This window comes from Schistocerca serialis, chromosome 1, assembly GCF_023864345.2.
Source record: "Schistocerca serialis cubense isolate TAMUIC-IGC-003099 chromosome 1, iqSchSeri2.2, whole genome shotgun sequence".
In the NCBI taxonomy this organism is placed as follows: Eukaryota; Metazoa; Arthropoda; class Insecta; order Orthoptera; family Acrididae; genus Schistocerca; species Schistocerca serialis.
The window spans coordinates 830,058,642-830,086,163 of NC_064638.1; the positions used below are offsets into that span (position 1 = coordinate 830,058,642).

Consider the following 27,522-nt stretch of genomic DNA (forward strand, 5'->3'; position numbering starts at 1 on the left):
AGCTCAAAGAAACTAGTACAGCCAAGCGTATTCAAATGCAGAGATATGTAAACATGCAGATTACGGCGCTGCGGTCGGCAACGCCTATGTAAGGCAACAAGCGTTTCGCGCAGTTGTTAGATTGGTTACTGCTGCTTCAATAGCAGTTTGTCAAAATTTAAGGGAGTTTGAACGTGGTGTCAGCGCACGAGCGATGGGACACAGCATCTCCGAGGTAGCGATGAAGTGGGAATTTTCCCGGACGACCATATCACAAGTGTATGGTTCAAATGCCTCTGAGCACTACGGGACCTTACAGTGGAGGTCATCAGTCCCCTAGAACTTAGAACTACTTACACCTAACTAACCTAAGGACATCACACACATCCATGCACGAGGCAGGATTCGACCGTAGCAGTCACGAGGCTCCGGTCTGAAGCACCTAGAACTGATCGGCCACCGCGGACGGCTATCACGAGTGTACCGTGAATATCAGAATATAGTAAAACATCAAATCTCTGGCATCGCTGAGGCCGGAAAAAATCCTGCAAGAATGGGACCACTGACAAATCGTTCAACGTGACAGAAGTGCAATCCTTCCGAAAATTGTTGCAGATTTCAAAGCTGCAGACCAACTCGTGTACCCGGTGTGGCCGTGCGGTTCTGGGCGCTTCAGTCTGGAACCGCGTGACCACTACGGTCTAAGGTTCGAATCCTGCCTCGGGCATGGATGTGTGTGATGTCCTTAGGTTAGTTAGGTATAAGTAGTTCTAAGCTCTAGGGGACTGATGACCGCAGATGTTAAGTCCCATAGTGCTCAGAGCCATTTGAACCATTTGAACCTTACGCCGCGCCTAGGCCCGTCAACGCCGACATTGGACTGATGATGACTGGAAACATGTTTCCTGGTAGGACGAGTCTCGTTTCAAATTGTATCGAGCGGATGGACGTGTACAGGTATGGAGACAACCCTGCATGCCAGCAGGGGACTATTCAAGCTGGTGGAGGCTCTGTAATGATGTGGGACGTGTGAAGCTCGAGTGATATGGACCCCTGATACGCCTAGATACGACTTGACAGGTGACACGTACGTAAGCATCCTGCCTGATCACCTGCATCCAACCATGTCCGTTGTGCATTCCGACGGACGTGGGCAATTCCAGAAGGACAATGCGACACCCCACACGTCGAGAAATGCCACAGAGTTGCTCCAGGAACACTCTTCTCAGTTTAAATACTTACACTGGCCACCAAACTCCCCACAAATGAGCATTACTGAGCATATCCGAGATGCTTTGCAACGTGCTGTTCAGAAGAGATCTTCACCCCCTCGTAGTCTTACGGATTTATGGACAGCCGTGCAGGATTCATGGTGTCAATTTCCTCCAGCACTACATCAAACATTAGTCGTGTCCATGCCACGTCGTGTTGCGGCACTTCTGCGTGCTCGCAGAGGCCGTACACGAAATTAGGCAGGTGTACCAGTTTCCTTCGCTCTTCAGTGTGTGTTGAAGATATATAATATCTTGAAGCAATAGCGCTTTTAGTCCACTGGTCAAAACAGAAATTGATTTTCCACGATATATCTATTGGAAAGCTAGTGGGAGAAGTTAGCTCGACAGGAGCCAGCGCCTTAAAGGGGAGATTGTTGGCAAGATAAATTTCAAAAATGACTCTGAGCACTATGGTTCTGAGGTCATCAGTCCCCTAGAACTTAGAACTACTTAAACCTAACTAACCTAAGGACATTACACACATCCATTCCCGAGGCAGGATTCGAACCTGCGACCGTAGCGGTCGCGCGGTTCCAGATTGTAGCGCTTAGAGCCGCTCGCCCACTCCGGCCGGCAGATAAATTTCGCGGACATGTGTGTGTGTGTGTGTGTGTGTGTGTGTGTGTGTGTGTGTGTGTGTGTGTCTGTGTGTGTGTGCGCGCGTGCTTGTGTGTGTGTGTGTGTGTGTGTGTATTTTCTGACTAGCCTACAATGAGTGGTAGGATCCTATCAAGAATATAATAAACGTCTGCACTGAGTTGTTATGAAAAAAAAGGCGTATCTGTATAATCCTTGGAGTTTTAACAGTTTAAATCTGAAAGAAAAGTAATTATCCTGGTAGTCTTTGGTATATGTACATGCTGAAAGAAGTAATATTATATACAAAGAAATAAATCATACCATCTGAAAGATATTGGAGTAACCTCATTGGTAGTGTGTGTGAACAGAGGACGTTATATCGCTGATGTTGAGCTGTGAATGTCTTTGCCTTTTTGCTGTGAGTATGTTCCAAATGAACGAACTTGTCAAAATTCTGTCAGCGCCATCAACGTAAACAAACTGAAATAGCAAGACACTGTTGGAATGTACATGTTTAAAAAGTTCCATCACAATGGATAAAGCTGGAGAGACTGAAGCTCACAGATAAACTCTCAAGCTCGCTGAACACAAGTCAGACCAAACTCTATCAACTAAATAAGAGAAGTGTAGGCCAGCGACTCATTAACTCTAATAACGCGCCTAGCAAGGGAAAAGTTGTAACTGATCCCTCTAACAGAAGAACTAAGTGCATAAGGATGATTTAGGGACGTTACACTTGGCGAGTGACTTCTCTGTTGCCGGCCGCGGTGGTCTAGCGGTTCTAGGCGCTCAGTCCGGAACCGCGCAACTGCTACGGTCGCAGGTTCGAATCCTGCCTCGGGCATGGATGTGTGTGATGTCCTTAGGTTAGTTAGGTTCAAGTAGTTCTAAGTTCCAGGGGACTGATGACCACAGATGTTAAGTCCCATAGTGCTCAGAGCCATTTGAAACATTTTTTTGACTTCTCTGTTCCCATATTACGCAAAATTATAAATAATTGTCTGATTAAGAAAACATATTCATTAATTTGAACTACTCAGTCTAGGGAACAAAGACGAAATCCACAAAACATGACCTTTTTGACTGGTGCAGCTGCCTTCCTGTCAAGACACCGTCGTAATATAACACACTGAAAACTTCAGTTACGTATTTTTGTATATATAACATTGAAATTTAAAAGTACGTTGAAGGATAACAGTAGGATATACAACTGCCAATTTTTCCCTTCACTTGAGGCTCACAATTTATGTCCAGTACAGGCCTAAATGTTACATTCCTGTTTTCCTGCAAGCATTTCATTTATTTTTTTTTAATCTCTCGTACAGAACAGAATGAGGACAAACATGTTTATATTCCTAGTGTTAAAATAAAATGAGAGTTACTACGGACCTGGATGCTAACGTGAATAAAAACTTTGTAACTAGCAGAACACTTCAATGATATCGACTTAAACAACTGATACTCGTGTAAACCGTTTAATATAACTTTTACACCTAACGTCCCATCAATGAACTGGTCATCAAAGGCAGAACACAAACTCTGATAGGGCAAGAATGGTGTACAAAGTCGGTTGTATCCTTTTCAGAGGAACCATCGTCTGACCGACATAGCGGAACGACCAAAAACATAACATGTGAATCGTTTAATGCTGTTTTGAATCTCCCTCCCCCTGAATGCGGGTAAAGTGCCTTAAACACTGGCTAACTTCGCGCATTGGTGGACTCCAGGAACTACCTCTGCTGAAACTTATCCTTGAAGTGAGGATATATTTTTCTGTTCTGTCTACAGAAGGCGCAAATGGTGTTTATTTTGAAAAATCTAAAGAAAATTAATTCATTTTGTAATACAACGCAGTTAAAATAGTTCTATCAGGAATGACAAACTGATGTTGACGCTAACAACAAAAGCATTTAGTACATTACAAATAAAGCAACTTCTTCTGAAACCTCCGTGACCAATCAGTCAAACGTTCACAGCCATCGGAATTTAAGTCCGTACTGACGTAAGAGAAAATTAAGTAGTTATGCAGTTTTCACATACACTGTTTTAAATTTATAATTTTAGAAACAAAATCATGTACTAAAATAGACCAATTCGTAAAGATTTTACATACGTTTCGTCTTAGTTAACTATTTTCGGACAATACACAAATAAGAATCCACTGATGTTTCACATGCTTTAGTTTGTGTAAGTCTTAAAGATGACCACATGAACTCTTTTCTGAAAGTTTTCTGAAGGTGATTAAACAAACTGAAAGTGGCAACGTATGTTCATTTGTATCGACTTCCACTGTTTCAATAGCAGTTTTTGTTTTATATCTATAAATAATGATTTTATGGAACCAAAAGCAAAGGTGTAACCTAAATGCAAACACATTTAAGACGTATTAGAAAAAAATAATTCTTCCTCGTTGACAAATATTTTGTGTTAAAAGGCGATTTATTTACTATTTGTAAGACAATCCATTTTAAGGAGGATGTGCAAGTGTCTTCTGCGATAAATTCGTTACTAAGAATGGCTTCTGGTGTTGAAAGCATCGACAAAATTAAATTCTTTGATCCTGACGGTGATATCTTTTATATTACGTTTAACTTACATTAGAGACGATCGATTTGTTGTTGCTGTGTCAACGGAGTTAGAATACTTTAATACCTCCAAGGAATAACAACATTATTAGGCTGAAATATCAAAAGCATCACTTTCAAATCGTTCTGTCGCTTCATTAATCCCAACGTAGTTGAGGTAATGGTAGCAGCAATTACTGTCTACATATAAATGTATGAGGAAGCGAAGAATAGTTCAGTTATGACTATGAAAGCCACGAACAACTTTTCTTTGTGGTAAGACACGAAGGGTTTCACACCTCTCAGAGACACTGAAAATCGGGGCATATGTTGTTCCAAAAGGAATTATGTGACCAATCGTGCAAAACACGCAGCACATTACTACTTCTTATCGTTTTAATAGAGCGTTTGTTTTTGTCAGTGGCCTAGCGAAATCGTTTTTCTATCCTTGTGATCTCTCTTTGTTTTAATTTTGGCAACCGTCTCAGTACCGTACGTGAAGTGAGTAACTGCCAAGTGAAGTAACTGGACTCTCAAGTATATCTGTTGGTAAAGAAACAAATCTCTCTTTTGGAATCGTATGTTTCTCTTTTTTTAATGTTAGTGTATCGAAGTTGCCTGTGAACAGAATCAATAAACTGGATGTCCTTACTACTTCTCTAGGGTAGTGGAGAAAAGGGCCTAACGCGACACAACCCCTCTGACAGGCATGCGGAGGAAAATAAAGGAGTATGGAGTCTCTGGGGGAAGTCTAAAGGAGTTACAAAATCCACGCCGGATTCAGAAAAAGTTCTCCGCCAGCACACAAGATACGTTTCCTGTGGATTTGTATAGAGCAAAAGGCGTTTCTCCAATTTCCGCTGCCTTTCACGGTCGTATCTGTCAGTTTGCGTCGAATTTAGGTTGTATCCACAGTGAGAGGTGGGTGGCTTCTGCGGTCTGCACACAACTTCCCTGATTGGGTGAACAGTACCGGCGGGAAACGGATGGGGCGTTCCCTCAAACCTCGACTTTTTAAAGCCTTCCCCATAACGTCAAAAACATTCGCACACTGTGAAGTCTCCCTGTTCAGCTCACCTAAACACAGGACTTAGAATGAAAGGTTAGACGACCCAGCACTCATACCAATTTTTTTGTCGCGTCTGCTCCCCACACCACTATCCTAACAAATCACCCACGACAGTTGTGGAATAATTAATCATAGTTTCCTGAAATCGTAATTTTCGTCATTTATGGCGAAATAATGGAAGAGCTGTTACACTATTAATGCGAAGTGGAATAGCTTTTACATAATGGCAACTGTTACGCCCGTAACAGACAACTTATTTCATTAAAAAAAAAATTTTTATAATCATATTTGACTGCAATGTAAAAGGGAGTAAAAAACGAAAGAAAGAAAGAAAGAAACGAAATTTGGTAACCATATGAAGATTTTACAGAAAAACAGTCAACGTTGAATCAGTCGCCGAAGCTGCTTCTGGTATCCACGTTGTTTACGAACATAATATATTTGATATAGCTGCTTTAGAACTCTAAGCTCATTTATAAAGACGCAAAGTACGCGTCCTACTGAACTGTTAAGGGCGTGGCATGTTTGAGTCTCACGCGAGGCGTGTGAGTAATTTTTTACAACAAGAAGCTATAATCACTCCATATGAATAAAACAGCTAGAAAATAATCTGTCACAGGTTCATAAATTTCACTAATTTGATCGCCTTCATCTTGAAGGAAGCAGGAATATTAGAGCTTAACGTCCCGTCGACATCGAGGTCATTAGAGACGAGCACAAACTTGGATTGGGGAAGGATGGGGAGAGAAATCGGCTGTGTCCTTTCAATGGAACCATTCCGGCATTCGCCTTAAATGATTTATGGAAATCACGGAAAACCTAAATTTGGATGGCTGGACGGGGAATTGAACCGTCGTCCTCCCGAATGCGAGTCCAGCATCAATCATGGGCGGATCTAGAGGGGGGACAGCAAAGGGTTGATCGCCCTCTCTGACCCCCCCCCCCCCCCCCCCCACCGACACTGGTATCAGTGCCGAAAAACCCCGAGTCCTCACACGTCAGCCTAAAAATTATATATTTTTCAGTTTTTCCAGTAGCCCCAAATTTCCTAAATACGGTTATTGGTATAGTAAACAACAATAAGCAGCTTAATTATAGTATGTTAACACACAACAGCTTCAGATCATTGGAAAATTTTTTCACCCCCGCCTCCTCTCCTGGAGTACACCCAGGATCCGCCTCTGAGTGTGCTAACTACTGCGCCATTTCTCTCAGTACCTTCATCTAGCGAGGTACCAGTAAAGAGTTCGATCACATATCAACATCGAGAAATTCAGGTAGTTTCAAACGGTTTTTCTAGCAAATTATATGTTTGAATACTTAAAACTAAACTCCTGCCGAACAGGCCATGAAGGCTCAACGGTACTGACCGGCCGCCGTGTCATCCTCAGCTCATAGGCCTCATGCAGATATGGAGGGGTACGTGGTCAGCACACCGCTCTCCCGGCCGTATGTCAGTTTCCGAGATCGGAGCCGCTACTTCTCAATCAAGTAGCTCCTCAGTTTGCCTCGCAAGGGCTGAGTGCACCCCGCTTGCCAACAGCGCTCGGCAGACAGGAAGGTCACCCATCCCCAAGTGCTAGCCCAGCCCGACAGCGCTTAACTTCGGTGATTTGACGGGAACCGGTGTTACCACTGCGGCAAGGCGGTTGGCGTTTGAATACTTGGTACCAAAATTTACCTACGGTTCCAGCAGCTTTCAGAACATAACATATACAGATCTTTGCTACACTTATCCACTTCCAGAGTAGCTCACATGTTTTATTTGGCATGTCTGGCTGAAAGGCAGCATGTATGTACGAACGTCCTTTATAAGTAATTAGGAAACTGAGAAGCGAAATTACTATTTCGAGAGCATCTGTACAATATCTTATTACTAACGTCGACTAGGAAATTGTTACAGCTACAAAAATAGGGGAACATTCAACAAATATCCGAAATATCGGGTCAACTTAAGCATTATAGCTCACTGCAGTGTATAGGTTTTCCGAGATGAATGCCGAGGTTTTTCTTTTCCACAGGATATAATGCTGTGGTTAATTTAGGACGCATTGTTACTGAATACCCTCAATGACTTCAGCTTTATTGCGGCATGGTGGAAAATATTGCAAGAGAGAAACTATAACTTTTAATCATACGTCTGAAGTCAATGCAACTTTTTTCTGGAAGAAAGAAAGGAAAAACTTATTTGCTACTATTTGCGATATCAAGAAATCTAAAAGTGATGTGGTGGGTAATGTTTTTGCAGCACCCCCAGCAATGCATACTGGAATATTAGGCGTGGTTTTTGTAAGCATAAACATGCTGTTCTAGAGAGGCACAGCAACTAGCAGTGAGAAGAAACTGTTATGTACAAGGCGTGTTTTTTAAGTAAGTACCTTTTTGCCACACCGCGGCCGCAGCGCTGCGGTCGGCGCTCTGCACATGCGCACTGGGTACCTACATCTCTCGTCTACGCACTGACGCCATTACAATCTGATTCTTCCTTGTTTACGTTTTGTGCTGAGTGTTTAAGATGCCTCCGATAACCGTGCGTCCCGCCGACTTTGAAGTACGGGCTGTTATAAGATTTCTTAGTGCTAAAGGCCTAAAAGCGATCGATATTCATCGTGAGATCTGTGCAGTTTACGGAGAAAACATTATGAGTGACGGAATGGTAAGAAAGTCGGTGAGAGCATTTAAAGATGGCCGCACAAATGGGGATGATGAACAACGGAGTGGGCGTCCTTCGGTCGTTAATGAAAGTTTGGTGCAGGAAGTGGACAATAAGGTGAGAGAAAACAGACGCTTTACGATTTCCTCCTTGCGGGATGACTTTCCTAATCTTTCTCGTAGTGTTTTGTATGGCATTGTGATCGAGCACTTTAATTACCGAAAATTGTGCGCGCGTTGAGTACCGAAAATGTTGACAAATGTGCATAAAACCAAACGTTTAAACAGTGCATTGACTTTCCTTGAGCGGTACCACAAAGACGATGATGATTTCTTTAGCCAAATTGTTACGGGTGACGAAACATGTGTGGCTTACGTCACGCCAGAATCAAAGCAACAGCCCATGGAATGGCGGCATTCAGATTCACCCAGAAAAGTGAAGTTTCAGCGAACAATTTCTGCTCGGAAAATCATGTGCACAGTTTTTTGGGACAGAAAAGGAGTACTGCTTGTCGAATTTCTGCCTCGTAATGAGATAATCAATGCAGCAGCTTACTTTAAGACATTGCACAATCTGTGCCGTTCAGTTCAGAACAATAGACGTGGCAAGTTGAGCAGGGGCATCGTTTCGCTGCAAGACAATGCCCATCCGCATGTGGCGAATCAGACCAAAGATCTCATCACATCTTTTCGATCGGAAATTCTAGATCATCCTGTGTACAGCCCCGATCTTGCGCCCAGTGACTACCATCTGTTCCTGCACTTGAAGAAGCACATGGGCAGTCAGCGTCTTCAAGATGGTGACAAAGCCAAAACAGTGGTGATGCAGTGGTTAACAAGTCAGGGGGCAGACTTCTACGAGGAGGGTATTGAACAACTGGTACAACGTTATGACAAGTGCCTCAATATTGACGGAAATTATGTAGAAAAGTAGACTAAGGTGCAGGCTTTCAAGTAAAAATAAAATTATTGAGATATCTTAGAATGTCTTTTTTTAATTTCAAAACAGTACTTACTTAAAAAACTCGCCACGTACTACAGCCACAGGCTCCAGCCTATTAGGGCATGTTCTTATCTGACTGATCAGCTATAATAGCTGCCTCAGTGTTTCTAGCAGTCCTGAAGGTGCGTTACACCTGTGCGCCTCGCGGCTAGTCGTCGTGCGGCTCTGCTTGCTCCATAGGAAAGTAGAGGCACATGTCTCCCCGACTGGCATGGGGAAACCCCTGCAGCTGCGCACGGTGGTCCGTAGGCAGAATTCAGAGGCATGCATGACTTCGCACCAGAGCATGCGCCTGCTTGGGCTGCGTGCAACGGCCGCAGGCGCCTAATGCGCACCGATAGTCGCAATGGTGTAAACGCACCTTTACTATTCCATGGCAGCCTGCCGAGCGAGGTGGCGCAGTGTTAGGCACTGGTCTTAGCATCCGGGAGGACGATGTCTCAAATACTCATCTGGCCGTCTAGATTTAGGTCTTACTGTGATGGTCTTAAATCGCTAAAGGCGGCTGTCGGGATAGTCCCCCTGCAAGTGGACTTCTGAGTTCCTTCCCCGATCCGAGTTTTTGCTCCCCTCTAATGATCTCGTCCTCAATGGGTCGTCTTCCTTCCTTTCTTCCTTTGAGGCAGCCATTCAAGGTGTAGAATCCTTTGTGACTTATTAAAGTTTAGCCAACCAGTCTGATCTCAGACTGCTTCTAGAAGCCGAAAGAGATAATTTTCATCTGCATTAACCAACAACGTATAGGGATTGGTTTTCTTATAATCTGATCTTAAAGAATGGACTCTCTTTAAGTGGGAACATTTTTCTGTTATGCTTTAACTGATATCAATTGAAGCAACAAGTTTACTGTTACCAGTCACTATTAACTTCACTTCCGCTGCACCGTGTCAGTGCTTTAAGCCTCCGTCATCAAGTGGATTTATGTAGATTAATACGACATAAGTGTGTTATGTTACGACTTTCGTGTTTCGTTTTTGTCTACATCTATTAGACAGTGCCACAGCTTACCCCAAAGTCGTAACACTACACACACATGCCGTCTTAATTCACATAAATCCACTTTATGATAGAGATTTAAGCCTCTTAAACGCGTAACAAATTCTGATTGGTAACAATAAGAATGGAAATCAAAGAGTAAAATATAATTTTATGAACAAAAAGGTAATATCATGTAATGTGAAACAATAGCTTCTGAAGACAGTTGTTTCACCCCATCTCTACATACTCTACATCGAAAACCAGGTTCATTAAAGACCATTTTAAATTTATGGTCATCGAAAAACAAGAACTGAAGAGATTTAAGGAAATATACGTTCTCGAACGATTAAATGGGGCTTGCTTCAATAGGAGAAAAGCAGATCACAGCGTTCCAGTAGAGCGGTTAATTGAGCCTGTATGTTAGGTATGTTTGAAATTCTACGAACACATTTACGAAATACACAACACCAAACTAAGCAAACGACGTAGATAATCAGTTCAAAGAGGATCAAGATCAAGAAGCTGAAAGAGCTAACGATAACCTACACCTAAAGAACATGCCAGAACGTATCTCAAGAATTCATGGAGCATTTCGAATTCTTGTAAATAAGTACAGATACGCGAACAATTAAAAAGCGGCGCAATAAACAACATAATGACTTCTTTTAGGGGATGAGATGATTATGAGACCAGCTAACAAGCTAGGATGTGCTGTCTGAATGGGTAAAAAGAACATCAGTAAATTTCATTTCGAGCTGCTTCATAATGAAATAGCAACAGAAAGAAGCATTTTATGAAGCGGTACACACGGTTACTCTTCCACTGTTCTACATTAACACATTGCGTACGGATCTCAAGTTAACTTGTATTTCGCGCACCACACCTTATGGATGGATCTCGACATGACTCGCATTTTCTACACGCTGTCTTTAGATGCTACCTGTTGTCATATATTTTAAATACTACTTATATTTGGCCGGCCGATGTGGCCGAGCGGTTCTAGGCGCTACAGTCTGGAACCGCGCGACAGCTAAGGTCGCAGGTTCGAATCCTGCCTCGGGCATGGATGTGTGTGATGTCCTTAGGTTAGTTAGGTTTAAGTAGTTCTAAGTTCTAGGGGACTGATGACCTCAGAAGTAAAGTCCCATAGTGCTCAGAGCCATTTTTTGAACTACTTATATTTAGGTGTTTACACCAGTAGTAAATGTATCAATCCCTATTGTCCTCATGTAATTTATGCTTATTTTGTTATAACGTTAACCCTTTCGAGACGCCGCCCGAGTCTCATTCGGGCATTGGCTACATTCCAAATGACTTTCATGTCGACAAACTTCCAATTGACAGGGACCAATAATTTTATGAAATTCGCGTGCCTATTTTGTCCTATGACGTACAGTGCCCAACGTGTATGCGTAATATTTCACTGAAAATGTGTGAGAGTCCTACAAGTTGGTGGAACACAGAGGGGAAAGTTACTGTTTCGTGATGAGGTCTTTAGCGATTTCTATAAAATAAGTCAGCCATTAAAAACTATCAAAAACTTTATCTTCGTTTTAAATGACCGTGGAGAGGATTCAAGAGGTGCGTTTTATAGTCGAAGTTATCATGAGAAGGGAGCTTGTAGTGTGACTAATGTTCAGGTTGGTGGAATTTGCTCGTGTCTCTTAAAAAGCTTCACTTCATAGAAAGCTTGGAATAGGAGTTACATGTAACATGTAGAATCTTTCGGGATTATTTCTTTTGGAGAAACAACATAAAAAACAGCACAGGTACCGCCTTTCGATACTTCAGTAATTTATGATCGGAGGTTTAAATGTTTTTGAGTAGGTGATCAATACGTCTCTGCTCTTATTTTGACATTATCAGAACACAGTCGCAAACGGAACTTTTCTGATGATGTGTTCATAAAAGAAAGATCATTCAACATTCACTACTGATGATTGTTTATCACTGATAAAAGTGGGGAATGACACACGAGATGATGTATTTCACAGTAAATATGACACTCGAGCTGACAGAAGGAGGGAAGAGCCGAGTAACACATTATGTGGGTGACATGCAGAAAAGCTAGGGAAGTGAGCGAGCAGGGGCATACCGACCTCCGGGTGTGGACGGGCCTGTCGCGCTGGCGCCGGTTCTTGAACCAGTTGGACACCTGGGTGAGCGTCAGGCCCGTCTTCTTGGACAGGCCCTTCTTCTCGTCGGGCGTGGGGTACCGGTTGCGGTTGTAGCACTCCTTGAGCGCGTTCCGCGACCGCTCCTACGACAGCAACGCAACCACGTCATGCAAACAGCGCAACACGCTCTCACGCTCGCCATTGCTGCGAGGCATTTTCAAGAAATGATCCCATTTCCAGACAGTAGTTTTAATATGTTACGCAGAAAAAAGTAAAAACATTTTGAGCAGTTTCTGAAATATGTCTGCCTGCTCCATAAGTAATCACGCCTTGCACTCAAGTGACGCTCGCGCCCACCAACCATATGGTGATGGTGATGATCAGTGTGTGATACGGAACGAATCATGAGCTACTGGAGGGCTGCTGTCTTCATCTAATAAACTGCTTCACTTTTAGACTCCTGAGAAATGACACAATGAAAACATAGCATGGCTTCCTGTGACGAGGATGATGATAGGAGGGTGGTCAAAGGAAAGTGAATGCCAGACGACGACTCGATCTAGACCCTGGCTTTCACCAGCAGTGCAGTTACCGCGGAGCGTTATCTGTCCGTCTTTATAGCTCAGAGTCTCACCATTAGGTATACAAGCAGAACTCATTTGGTAATAGCGAAAGGTAAGGGACCGGTTTTAAATCATTGTCCACAAACACTTTTAATTCGTCAGAAAGATTACGATGCCAGGAATAAAATTCAATGTGGCAAACCAAGGAAGGTTAGAGTTTAAACAGAGAGAACAAATTAAAAGTAGACCGGAAAATATTTCAAGGACCTTAAGATTGGCCCAGGAACAATACATCATCTTTCCCGAGTGTGCATGATATAAACTGGATTGCCTACCTTATGGTGCACGAAATATTTTCCGGTCCCCTTTACTTCGCCCACCCAGAAGCAATCTTCGACGTCCAAGTATTTTGAGACGAAGCGCTGTGATAACAATTATGAGAAAGTGAAAGCACCCCGACTTGATTGACGGAACCATCTAAATATTCTCCTGAAATTATTTAGATAAATGATGGGAGACGTAACTAAGGATGGCCGGACGTGGACTTCAGCCACTGCTCTCCAGCATACGAGCCCACTTTCTTACCACAGCGCAGTCTTGACGACTGAAGAAAAGTATGTTAGGCTGAAAACTCACAGTGTTTGCTTTGTGGATGGGCGTGTTTCATGTCAACTGCTGCGGCCACGGAGCTATAGATCCTAGTATCTATTGCAAAAATGGGTGACAGCTGTCGCATGAATGTTTACGTGGCAAGAACTTCGACTAACTTGGACCTCTGGGGTTAATAGGAGATCTCTTTTCAATGAAGCTGATTTTGACAATGTTGCCAGCAAGACACTTCCCCATTCCCAAAAACTGTACTGGAATTACTCGAAATACACACCTTGACCTTCAAGCGCCATGAGTATCACTCCCACTGGGCACTCATGGAGACCATACAGTTGAATGTTTCACATGTTGTAAGTCTCCATGTTTTGCTGAAGTCTGAACTGTAATGTTACAGTACAACAAAGCAAAACGCATCTATGCCTAAAAGTGGTTTAGTTACTTTGTTCATATATTTATACAATAAATGACAGTCCAGGAATCACACCCAGTTCACTAGCACCAAAACCTCAGCGATTCTTATATTCCATAAGATAATCAAGAGTGATTGAATTCTGAATTGCATATATTTGTGTAATTAAGATCGTACTAACGTGATCGTTGTATGCTCAATGATAAGTCACAAAGTTTTACTTTAAATAACAATAATAACGTGCCCCACTTTGAGTGCACACATTGTTGGTCTCGTGGTTAGTTCATTAATGACACCGTTTGTACAGTAAACTAAAGATAGTTATGAGATATTTGTACTGCTGTCGTTAAATGCAACAGACCAAAGCTATTTTTTCACTTGCCTCTCACATGCCGCTACTTCTTGACAAATTAAGTTAATTCAAGTCAAGAACCTCTATCCCAGCATCATATAGATGGTACCCAAACGTTGAGAGAGAAGTGAACCGTTTTTCCCTTAAACACAAACAAAAAAGTACTAAGGAGCAGTTTATGGAAAGAACATTAAAGCACTTAACGACTGCGTTGTCCTTTGTTCCTCTTCGTTGTTTATTCAACTGGCGCATACTATTTGTACAAGCTAACATTATTTCGTAACACCCGGTCAACTCATTTCACACTGCATATATACAGACTTCCATCACTGCATCACACAATAAGGTGACATACAGCCTATAAAGCTTAAGAAGTCATCAACACCTATCTTTACCATTTCCGAGACTCCACTGAACATGCATTTCCTCTGACGCTCTTTAAACAATATTTCGGTACTAACGAATGATTTTATTACGAACCACGATGGTTTTGAGATTAAATTGTTGATAGATGCACCAAGTATTTAAACGCACAACCTAGACGGACATGAATCGTTGCTATTGATGCGTTAAATATGTGAAAAATACTGTTAATTTTAACAACCAGGGAATTAGTCGAGGCCTCTCCCCGTTGTGATATATATTGAAAATTGTATTGCAATTTAATGTACTTCCAAATTCGGTGTTTTATGCCTGTGCAAAATTTGATGGTAGATCGGTTTCCAGCAGACATGGCAGTTGAACTCGTGCTTATTATTTAGACGGCAGACATGATGGTCTTCTTCAGGTGCTGCCGTTATGGTTTTACGTGTGAACAGTGTCTGGTCTCCACCCCGACCATATACATTGTTGAAACAGACTTCTTCTCCCCTTCTGCCCTTTAACGCACTTTTTTTTCTAGGCCATCTCGCCATTAGTTCGTTTTGCTGGTTCTGTCGATTGAGCTGGTCCACGAAATCTTAATGAATTGAGTGCCGGATCCGATTTGAAACCTCCGTCCCTGTTTCCCAAGTTTTCCAACACATCTATTTTGGTAGATTCCTTAATTACGTTGTGCTAGAAACCTGGATGCTGCTGAACGATACTAGTTTAGTCATATATCAGTCTATATCAATAAGGAAAACCAGAATTCACACGGAAAGACTTAGGTGTTCGTTTTTTCCGCACGCTGTTCGAGAGTGGAATAACAGAGAATTTTTTTGAAAGTGGTTCGATGAACCCTCTGCCGGGCAGTTAAGTGTTTCTTAAGTATTTCTTAAGAATTTCTTAAGAAATTTTGTGATGATCTCAAAGTAAAACCTATGACGAATAGAACAATTTTTCTGTGAATCTCACCTATTTCCATGGCAGTGTGAGGGAGCGCACGAAACATCATTGCGCATATGCCTCAGCTGTCACTGCGGCGACTTGCTTTAATGAAATAATAATTAATGAACAGTAGATATATTTCCTAAAAAGATTTTTATAATAACTGTAGCAGCTTTTTTAAGTATACGAAAACATTGAAATGTATCGAAAATCAATGGTAAATTTTGCCGACAGTGTTACAACAGCTTTCTTCGCAAGCTAACGTAGTTTCCAAAGCCCAGATTCACGTTCGAGGCTTCCATTGCGATGTTAGCACGTTTGAAATGGGTATTTGTAAGAAATAACTGCGAATTTTAAATTAATAAATGCAATTAAGCTGACTGATCGATAGTGGCCATGAAGTTATCAATTAGGAAACCTAGTTTAATGTGCCTCTGTTCATGTCGAAGGCCTCAGACTAGACGTTAGAACCTACTGACGGAAGTACCTCACGTCGAGCCCTGCAGATAATATATTTTTACAAGACCCTCGTCGTCTATCCCCACCACTGCCTGTCTCTCCCCTTTCTTTTGCTCTCTCACACCCAGTACAGTTCTTCTGTCAGTAAGCAGCCGTTATGTATTGTAGACAACATCGTAGAACCTAATCTAATGAAAATCATTTAAAATTCACTGTTCAGTAATGACAAACATTTCGTAGCCAGAAATATAAAAAAAATGATATATTAACTCATCCTGTAACACGAATACAAGATGCATTTCTGTCACAAATGACAATCAGGTATGAAAATATGTAAATTTCCTTTTTAGAATGTGATCGTGTTGTCCAATATTTCATTTGTGTTGCAACCTGTGAAGTTGTAATTTTATCATGTAAACACTGTATACAAATCAGTAATTTTGCAGTATAAGTGATAAGAAGAAAAACTACATTGGAATGTCACATGCAAGGGAAGAATGTAAAAACATTCGCAGTTTAAAAATCCACTACTTGTTCTAAGTTAGTTTCGCGCATTTCCTCACTGTAAATTCATCATAACACCTCTCTGAGACAGGTTTCTATCGCCGGCCGCGGTGGTCTCGCGGTTCTAGGCGCGCAGTCTGGAACCGTGCGACTGCTACAGTCGCAGGTTCGAATCCTGCCTCGGGCATGGATGTGTGTGATGTCCTTAGGTTAGTTAGGTTTAAGTAGTTCTAAGTTCTAGGGGACTGGTGACCACAGCAGTTGAGTCCCATAGTGCTCAGAGCCATTTTTGAACAGGTTTCTATCGTAATGAAGATCCCTCCATAGCCGCTGGAGCCAAGTTAATATAAGGTAGTACATCCCTTAACATTCGCACCTGAATGTATCATTAATTGTTATTGTTTTTGCTGTTACTGAAGTGTTGCAGATGGCACTGTATTACTACGTGATGTAGATTATATGCTTTAAAACAAAGTAGGAAGCCATATTGTTATTCACGGGACATCAGCATTATGTAGTAACAAGGCACTGAAGGCACTGGTTTGCTTCTGTAAAAATCCCCGCTTAACTTTCCAGAACGACATAAGAAACTTGTCAATAGTGTAAAAATCTGTCCTTATATGCAGCGTGCCTTGCAGTAACGTCTTCGAGTGTCCTCCGACACTCGACTGTTCAGCAACAACTACATGGGCTTCGGCAACATTTGCCCTAAGTGTAACATCATATGCGCAGAGGGGACAGTAAGAACAATAGAATCCGTGCACTTCATTCTTCACTTTCGTTCCCTTCCCCTCGGGAGTGTGTGCTAACCCTAATGAGTGCGTGCATACGTGGCAGAGCAGGGAAGACCTCGCAGATATGGACGGTAAGAGGGGAATGAAGCACCTCTCACCAGCAACAAGTAACATATGAATCAGTGGAACGGCAACAGTGTTACTCGCTTGCTACAATCGAGCGATACACTACGACGTGGAAACAAAGGAGAAGGGTACAACGCACAATTTATTACCGATGCAATGACTACGTTTAGTGAGTTCTATAATTATTGTTCCTCTAGAAGCAAAAGATACCCAGCTACTCCCCCGTTCGGATCTCCAGCAGAGAAATGATCGAAGTGCAGCCGTCAACAAGAAAAAAAAAAAAATTGGTACGCGTAACAGCTTTATAACGGAATTCTAGAATATCAAAATCCTGTGTAGGTAACAACTTCATAAACTGGAATTGTAAATGGATCGGTACAGATTGAACATTAAGAGAAATTATACATACATACTGAAACACACGAAAGAATATAATTTTTTGTTCAGGTGATAAATTGCTGCAATTAGTTACTGTAATGGAAATGAACTATATAACCTAACTGAGATTTGTAAATAATCGCCCGATGTGCATAAAAATGATAAGTACTCAGTGGATAATCTAATATTAAAGCGCATGTGTCAGTATGCACTTATGATGTAAAATATTGTGATATGTATATGGAAATACATGAGTTGGGAAGTCTTCAATGAAGTTTTCGATGAACGATGCGAAGAGAAAATTGTGAAGACCTAATGATAAAAAAAGAAACGTCACAAAAGATACAATTTTTTGTTTGTCGACGGCATGACCTGTAATGAAAAGTACATAGTTTAAGTAGAGGAAAATCAAGCTCTTCTTGTGACCGAGTTCCGTAACAATTAGTTGGGATCAGACCGACTTTAATCTCTTCATTAACCCAGACTTTCTTATTGTAAAGTATGATGCATAACTGAAACTGTTTACAAACACATTACGAAAAAGCGAAGGTGGGTGTTGGAATACAGTTGCACAGTAACGAAATCTCTAGATTAAAACATGTAGAATCAAAACCAAAATATGGACAAAGGGTGAAAAGTATACAGGGTTTTATATTGCAATGTTGCGAAAAAATAAATAATTGCTGGAAAAATTCGGATAACAGCACATTCGTTGATTGAAATGAACGATAAAGATGGTATAAGGGAATCGATGTCGTTTCAGCAAAGTGAAAGACAAGACTTAATAATTCAGCAGACAGAACATTTAAAACGGAGGGGTAAAGTATCTCTTAAATTGTCTGTAAAACGAAAGTTGAATGGAAAGTACGTTAAAATCTGGGAACTCACTTAAAATGTGGAAGCCTTATATCGAAGAATTTTATGGTAGAAGAAATACTGAGTAAGTTATGGAAGCAGAAGTAGGAGTTATGATAGATGAAGTACAGAAAGAGACTCTTATACAGAAGACTGAAGTGAAATGATAGAAATGCGATAGGAAGCATAAAGTACCATTGGACATCACGTGATGAGGGAGTTATTGGAAGAAATGAAGGAAAATCGCTTGAGAAAGATTTCTCATTCTATTAAAATGTTTTTAGCAACTGTAGAACAAATAAGACTTCACTGATGTGTTTGCAGTTACTCTAAAAAAGGTCAGTGCATGGTAACGTAAGGATCAGGAACCTGTTAGTCTCATTCATTACCGAGCGAGGTGGCGCATTGGTTAGCACATTGGACTCGCGTTTGGGAGGCCGAACCGCACAGTAATCCTGGGTTCGGTGTGGGGCGGCGGTGGGATGGGTGGACTTCTGTGGCCTGTTGTGGGGTTGTGGACCATTGCGGGCTACGGCGGGACGAAACCTCTCCGGCATTTCTAGGTTCCCGGTTCAATACACAATACACAATACGTTTCTGAATGTACTGCTTGACGCATTTCGGGAATTTATTCTCTTTGTCATGTGCAAATATCTACATCGGTGCTTCTACTGTCTTGGAATCATCGTCTTGTGGTGTTACTGTATTTGGAAAGTCGGAAAATACAGGGCTGCTATACATAATTCATTCGTTTTCAAATCTCTGCATTATCCAAAGTGTTACATGTACAAATATGATTTGTGCGTGAATAGAACCGTAAACTCACTTAGTTTTCATTTCACACTCTAAAAATTTTCTATGAGTGCCGCTCTGGTCACACGACACGCGTCCGAGCGGTAGGAAAATTCGTTCCATTCTTATGTAGAAACAGTCTGCCAATGGCCATCATAGCAGCATTGATGCGTTCTCTGAGCTGTTCCAATATTATTGGCAGGGGGATATGTAAACACTGTCCTTAATGTACCCCAAAAGGAGAACGTCACAAGGCCACAGGAGCGGGGGGAGGGGGGGGGGCAACGGAACAGAGCCACATCATCATCATCAATGCACCCAATCCAGCGCTGCCTGCAGAATTCGGCGTTTAGGTGGCGACGAACAACGCTGCTCCAAACAGGGAGAGCCTCGTCTTGTTGGAAGATGAAATTTTCGGAATGTGCAGTCAGTTGTACAAAGAACCGCAACTGCAACATATCAACGTAAGAGATACGTTCAGTCCTCTCGCAAAAGAAAAACGGCCCATACAGCTTTGTCTAGGCAACGGCCTTGCCGCAGTGGATACACAGGTTCCCGTGAGATCACCGAAGTTAAGCGCTGTCGGGCGTGGTCGGCACTTGCATAGGTGACCACCCGGGCCGCCATGCGCTGTTGCCATTTTTAGGGGTGCACTCAGCCTCGTGATGCCAATTGAGGAGCTACTTGACCGAATAGTAGCGGCTTCGGTCAACAATACCATCTTACGGCCGGGAGAGCGGTGTGCTGACCCCACGCCCCTCCTATCCGCATCCTCCACCGAGGATGACACGGCGGTCGGATGGTCCCGGTAGGCCACTCGTGGCCTGAAGACGGAGTGCTTTTTTTATACAGCTTTGTCAGTGACACGTTCATCGAAACTCGTTCATGTGCCACATTTTCGCATTGTGGCGATTACCCTTTCCAGATAAATGGAAGATTGCTTCGACTCTTAATATCACTAAGAAAGCAAAATGTTCATCCTCAAGTGCTTCCTGCGTTATGATGCAAGGTTTGAAATATAACCTTAAATTAAACCTCTTCCGAACAAGCCTTTGAAGGCCCAACGGTACCGACCGGCCGCCGGGTCGTCCTTAGCCCACAAGCGTAACTGGATGCGGATAGAGGCATGTGGTCAGCACACCGCTCTCCCGACCGTATGTTAGTTTACGAGACCGGAGCCGCTGCTTCTCAATCAAGTAGCTCCCCAATTTGCCTCACAAGGGCTGAGTGCAACCCGCTTGCCAACAGCGCTCGGCAGACCGGATGGTTACCCATCCAAGTGCTTGCCCAGCCCGACAGCGCTTAACTTCTGTGATATGGGGGGAACCGGTGTAAGCACTGCGGCACGGCCGTTGGCTTGAAATGTAACCGACATTACAAAATCTTCCACACAGTATGCTGCGGAATTGCCGTTTTCTTTTAGGACTACGTAGGAAACTCACTCTCACCCTCTTCGCGGTTGCATCTGGCACATTTGGTCCAGGAGCAGGCCTACTTCTCTGTTAACACAGACAACTATTACCACTAAATTGTCGATATTACCGCACAATGCTCCGTTTACATGGCGGTTTTTTCCATAATTCCTGTGAATGCGAGCTACATAGTCGTAATAGATAAACATCTCGCATATTCCATATGTGTCTTTCTTTGTCTGCATTTTGTCAAGGCACTGCACTCGTAACGCCAACTGGTGGGCACAATACAAACTCGCAGGATCTACGTTTCTATTCATACAGTGTACACTTGTACACGTAATACAATGGAAAACATAGAACTTTCAAAAGGGATGAACCATTTATAGTCGCCCTATATAAAACTTGAGTTTTTTTTATGAAGTAATGTCAAACAATAGTTCATGGAAGTACGTTCCGTCTTTGCAACTAAATGAAAGGCAGTCTGTTTATTGCCCTAATCGTTTCGCTTCTTTTATTTATGAAGTGTCGTCAGTGGCCCTTAATACATTTGTTTTTATATATGTAATGAATACATCATGTAGAAGTTACAAATATGTTACTATGTTAGTTTTCTCTTGTTTTTTCAGACCAGAAACAACTTTTGTGGCACAATTTTGGTGATGTTAAATTATGTTTGGTGTTACTGACGATTTCCAATGTTGCTAGTTCGTATGCGTGGTCCTGGAGTTGTGTTCATCCGGTCCCCGTCTCCAGATGGACGATTTCCGGTGTTTTTTTTACCCACATTTATTGCAAAGCTTCGCTTGCACTTTTCGCTGTGTGTTTAACATGTCTGTGTTTAAATATGTAGTGTGTGTGTCTATCTTTCGCCTTTTGTTTATGTTGTATCTGTGGTTTGATATTTTAATTTGTTTTGTGTGTGTGGTTTGTTACATGTGAATGAGTCATTGCTCATGGGAGTGTTTTCTTTCAAATAAAAAGTGAGAATGTGTTATTCTCTGTGTGAGTGGATATTTGTGTGTATATATGTATGTGTGTCTTAATTTATTGTGGTTATGTTTCACGTTTCTGTTTGTTATTGTTTAAGGGGCTAACATGATCAGTGAGTCACTGCTTATGTTGATTTGCTCATTAATTACTTGCTTCTTTGCTGCAAAGGCTATTTGTATATGAAAGTTTTCCTATAATGTCTCTCTAATAATTTACATGTGCTGCTCAATGTTTTATCAGGTGTTCAGTAAAGGTAGAGTGGCTGTTTTCATACTTCCAGCTTCTTATATGTTCTTTATATCTAGTTTTGAAGTTCCTACCTGTCATTACCAGAAGAAGCTTATTAAATAAAGGAAGAGAAACTCATATGGAACGAATGAAAAGGGAAAAAATGATGATCAAATAATAGTATTTTTTCTCTGTCTACTTATAGATATTGTGTCTCCCTTTCCCATTACTTAAATTACAAAATTACGGACACAATATTTTTCTGGTATATACACTCCTGGAAATGGAAAAAAGAACACATTGACACCGGTGTATCAGACCCACCATACTTGCTCCGGACACTGCGAGAGGGCTGTACAAGCAATGATCACACGCACGGCACAGCGGACACACCAGGAACCGCGGTGTTGGCCGTCGAATGGCGCTAGCTGCGCAGCATTTGTGCACCGCCGCCGTCAGTGTCAGCCAGTTTGCCGTGGCATACGGAGCTCCATCGCAGTCTTTAACATTGGTAGCATGCCGCGACGCCGTGGACGTGAACCGTATGTGCAGTTGACGGACTTTGAGCGAGGGCCTATAGTGGGCATGCGGGAGGCCGGGTGGACGTACCGCCGAATTGCTCAACACGTGGGGCGTGAGGTCTCCACAGTACATCGATGTTGTCGCCAGTGGTCGGCGGAAAGTGCACGTGCCCGTCGACCTGGGACCGGACCGCAGCGACGCACGGATGCACGCCAAGACCGTAGGATCCTACGCAGTGCCGTAGGGGACCGCACCGCCACTTCCCAGCAAATTAGGGACACTGTTGCTCCTGGGGTATCGGCGAGGACCATTCGCAACCGTCTCCATGAAGCTGGGCTACGGTCCCACACACCGTTAGGCCGTCTTCCGCTCACGCCCCAACATCGTGCAGCCCGCCTCCAGTGGTGTCGCGACAGGCGTGAATGGAGGGACGAATGGAGACGTGTCGTCTTCAGCGATGAGAGTCGCTTCTGCCTTGGTGCCAATGATGGTCGTATGCGTGTTTGGCGCCGTGCAGGTGAGCGCCACAATCAGGACTGCATACGACCGAGGCACACAGGGCCAACACCCGGCATCATGGTGTGGGGAGCGATCTCCTACACTGGCCGTACACCACTGGTGATCGTCGAGGGGACACTGAATAGTGCACGGTACATCCAAACCGTCATCGAACCCATCGTTCTACCACTCCTAGACCGGCAAGGGAACTTGCTGTTCCAACAGGACAATGCACGTCCGCATGTATCCCGTGCCACCCAACGTGCTCTAGAAGGTGTAAGTCAACTACCCTGGCCAGCAAGATCTCCGGATCTGTCCCCCATTGAGCATGTTTGGGACTGGATGAAGCGTCGTCTCACGCGGTCTGCACGTCCAGCACGAACGCTGGTCCAACTGAGGCGCCAGGTGGAAATGGCATGGCAAGCCGTTCCACAGGACTACATCCAGCATCTCTACGATCGTCTCCATGGGAGAATAGCAGCCTGCATTGCTGCGAAAGGTGGATATACACTGTACTAGTGCCGACATTGTGCATGCTCTGTTGCCTGTGTCTATGTGCCTGTGGTTCTGTCAGTGTGATCATGTGATGTATCTGACCCCAGGAATGTGTCAATAAAGTTTCCCCTTCCTGTGACAATGAATTCACGGTGTTCTTACTTCAATTTCCAGGAGTGTATGAGGGATATGCGGATTGTAGGGTCCGATTGGGGGCGAAATGGAAACCACAGAGAAAATCTGATGAAGCTTTGCGCAGATGTGTTGGGCAGTGTCTCTAGTAGGCCTATCGATCGCGGCAAGCCATTCTTTTCAGTCCTGAGCTCACAGTGAGAATGTAAAGATGGCTAGAAAGTTGTGACTCGCGCCGGTATGAGGCCATGGTTAAAGATTTCGCCTGAAACTATGCAACCCACATAACATACCTGTCATACGTTTCGTTATACACGACAATTCTCGTCCGCACTCTGCAGGGGCAATGAAGACGCTCCTGCAGCGATTTCGATGGGAAGTGTTTGATCACCCACAATACAGCCCATAATTGGCTTCGCGTGAGGTTCATCTCCGCTAACATGAACTGCTGGCTATGAAGACAGCCTTTTGGCACAGACAACGAGCCATAGACCAGCGTAGTGAATTGGCGGAAAGCACAGACGGCTGCCTTCTATGACGATGGCATGGGAAAGCTGGTACAACACTAAGGCAGATTTCGAAGTCGGAACGACGACTATGTAGCTAAGTAACTAGAAGTTGTTGCGAACTGTTACAAACAAAACATTTTTTATTTATACGGTGCTTTCCATTTCGCGACGGATCGGACCCTACTTTCCGAACAGCCATCGTATCAGTTACACGTGTACACTACTGGCCATTAAAATTGCTACACCACGAAGATGACGTGCTACAGATGCGAAATTTAACCGAGAGGAAGAAGATGCTGTGATATGCAAATGATTAGCTTTTCTGAGCATTTACACAAGGTTGGCGCCGGTGGCGACACCTACAACGTGCTGACATGAAGAAAGTTTCCAACCGATTTCTGATACACAAACAGCAGTCGACCGGCGTTGCCTGGTGAAGCGTTGTTGTGATGCCTCGTGTAAGGGTGTAAGGAGGAGAAATGCGTACCATCACGGTTCCGACTTTAATAAAGGTCGGATTGTAGCCTACCGAGATTGCGGTTTATCGTAACGCGACATTGCTGCTTGCGTTGGTCGAGAACCAATGAGTGTTAGCAGAAGATGGAATCGGTGGGTTCAGGATGGTAATACAGAATGCCGTGCTCGATCCCAACGGCCTCGTATCACTAACAGTCGAGATGACAGGTATCTTATCCGCATGGCTGTAACGGATCATGCAGCCACGTCTCGATCCCTGAGTCAACAGGTGGGGACGTTTTGAAGACAACAACCATCTGCACGAACAGTTCGACGACGTTTGCAGCAGCATCGACTATCAGCTCGAAGACCATGGCTGCGGTTACCCTTGACGCTGCATCATAGACAGTAGCCGCCTGCGATGGTGAACTCAACGACGAACCTGGTAGCACGAATGGCAAAACGTCATTTTTTCGGATGAATCGAGGTTTTGTTTGCAGCATCACGATGGTCGCATCCGTGTTTGTCGACATCGTGGTGAACGCACATTGGAAGCGTGTATTCGTAATCCCCGTACTGGCGTATCACCCGGCGTGATTGTATGGGGTGCCATTGGTTACACGTCTCGGTCACCTCTTGTTCGCATTGACGGCACTCTGAACAGTGGACGTTACATTTCAGATGAGTTACGACCCGTGGCTCTACCCTTCATTCGATCACTGCGAAACCCTACATTTCAGCAGGATAATGTACGACCGCATGTTGCAGGTCCTGTACGGGCCTCTCTGGAAACAGAAAATGTTCGACTGCTGCCCTGGCGAGCACATTCTCCAGATCTCTCACTAATTGAAAACGTATGGTCAATGGTGGGCGAGCAACTGTCTCGGCACAACACGCCAGTCATTACTCCTGATGAACTGTGGTATCGTGTTGAAGCTGCATGGGCAGCTATACCTGTACACGCCATCCAAGTTCTGTTTGACTTTATGCCCAGGCGTACCAAGGCCGTCATTACGGCCAGAAATGGTTGTTCTGGGTACTGATTTCTCAGGATCTATCCACCCAAATTGCGTGAAAATGTAATCACTTGACAGTTCTAGTATAATATATTTGTCCAATGAATACCCGTTTATCATTTGCATTTCTTCTTGGTGTAGCAATTTTAATGGCCAGTAGTGTATTATAGCACGACAGTGTGAGTGAATCATCGCAGTTGAGTAGTATAGCTGGTGTGCCAGTTTACCAATGGAGACGTGGTCTTCTAAAACTCTTTCTGAGCAGTTTACAGGCCACATACGTTACCCAGCAGCGACCTACTTGATCATCTACTTCTCAATTCAAGGATCAGTATGGTTAGAGCCTAGTGCGTTGTCACCTGTGTCGGACGGGCGCGACTAAGTAAGGGCGAGCAGCGCGGAGCAGTACCTTGAAGCAGTAGACGGTCTCCTCGCCATCCCAGATGGTCCTGGGCAGCTGGTACTTCTTGCGTAGGCGGTACTTGTCGACGGCGCCGAGCGGCCGGCCGCGCACGCGCTCCGCCTCGCGGTAGTGCGCGGCGAACCACAGCTGCTGCAGGTGCGCGTGGTGGCGCGCGCTGAACGGCTGCGACTCGAGGATGGCGTACAGCTCGTGGTAGTGGCCGCGCTGGAAGGCGACGGCGGCGCGCGCGCGCAGCACCGACTCGTGGCCGCGGATCAGCCCCGCCGGCGACAGCAGCCGCAGGAAGCGCTCCAGCCGCGCGATGTCGCCCGCCTGCGGCACGCCGGAAACGTTCACTTCTACATCTACGTCTACACCCATACTCCGCTAGCCACCTGACGGTGTGTGTCGGAGGGTACTTTCAGTACCTCTGTCGGTTCTCACTTCTACTCCAGTCTCGTATTGTTCGTGTAAAGAAAGATTGTCGGTACGCCTCTGTGTGTATTGCTCTCATCTCTCTGATTTTATCCTCATGGTCTCTTCGCGAGATGTACGTAGGAGGGAGCAATATACTGCTTGACTCCTCGGTGAAGGCATGTTCTCGAAACTCCAACAAAAGGCCTTACCGAGCTATTGAGCGTCTATCCTGCAAAGTCTTCCACTGGAGTTTATCTGTCATCTCCGTAACGTTTTCACGATTACTAAATGATCCTCTAACGAAGCGCGCTGCCCTCCGTTGGATCTTCTCTATCTCTTCTATCAACCCTATCTGGTACGGATCCCACACTGCTGAGCAATATTCAAGCAGTGGGCGAACAAGTTTACTGTAACCAACTTCCTTTGTTTTCGGATTGCATTTCCTTAGGATTCTTCCAATGAATCTCAGTCTGGCATCTGCTTTACCGACGATCAACTTTATATGATCATTCCATTTTAAATCACTCCTAATGCCTACTCCCAGATAATTTATGGAATTAACTGCTTCCAGTTGCTGACCTGCTATATTGTAGCGAAATGATAAAGGATCTTTCTTTCTATGTATTCGCAGCACATTACACTTGTCTACATTGAGATTCAATTGCCATTCCCTGCACCATGCGTCAATTCGTTACAGATCCTCCTGCATTTTAGTACAATTTTCCATTTTACAACCTTTCGATATACTACAGCATCATCCGCAAAAATCCTCAGTGAACTTCCGATGTTATCCATAAGGCCATTTATGTATATTGTGAATAGCAACTGGTTAGCACACTGGACTCGCATTCGGGAGGACGACGGTTCAATCCCGTCTCCGGCCATCCTGATTTAGGTTTTCCGTGATTTCCCTAAATCGCTTCAGTCAAATGCCGGGATGGTTCCTTTGAAAGGGCACGGCCGATTTCCTTCCCCATCCTTCCCTAACACGAGCTTGCGCTCCGTCTCTAATGACCTCGTTGTCGACGGGACGTTAAACACTAATATCCTCCTCCTCCATTGTGAATAGCAACGGTCCTACGACACTCCCCTGCGACACACCTGAAATCACTCTTACTTCGAAAGACTTCTCTCCAT

The 27,522-nt window shown here is 43.8% G+C and overlaps 1 protein-coding gene and 1 pseudogene across 1 annotated transcript in view; one reads left to right on the plus strand and one right to left on the minus strand.

Annotated features, from left to right (window-relative positions):
* Positions 1–27,522, minus strand: part of LOC126437776 (homeobox protein SIX6-like) — a 186,253-nt gene that overhangs the window by 126,194 nt on the left and 32,537 nt on the right. The window contains exons 3-4 of the mRNA XM_050090485.1: positions 25,975–26,301; positions 12,198–12,358 (exon numbers count right to left, since the gene is read on the minus strand). Coding sequence (XP_049946442.1) covers positions 12,198–12,358; positions 25,975–26,301 — 488 coding nt within the window. The remainder of the gene's footprint in view (positions 1–12,197; positions 12,359–25,974; positions 26,302–27,522) is intronic.
* LOC126426444 (5S ribosomal RNA) lies at positions 19,826–19,943 on the plus strand (annotated as a pseudogene).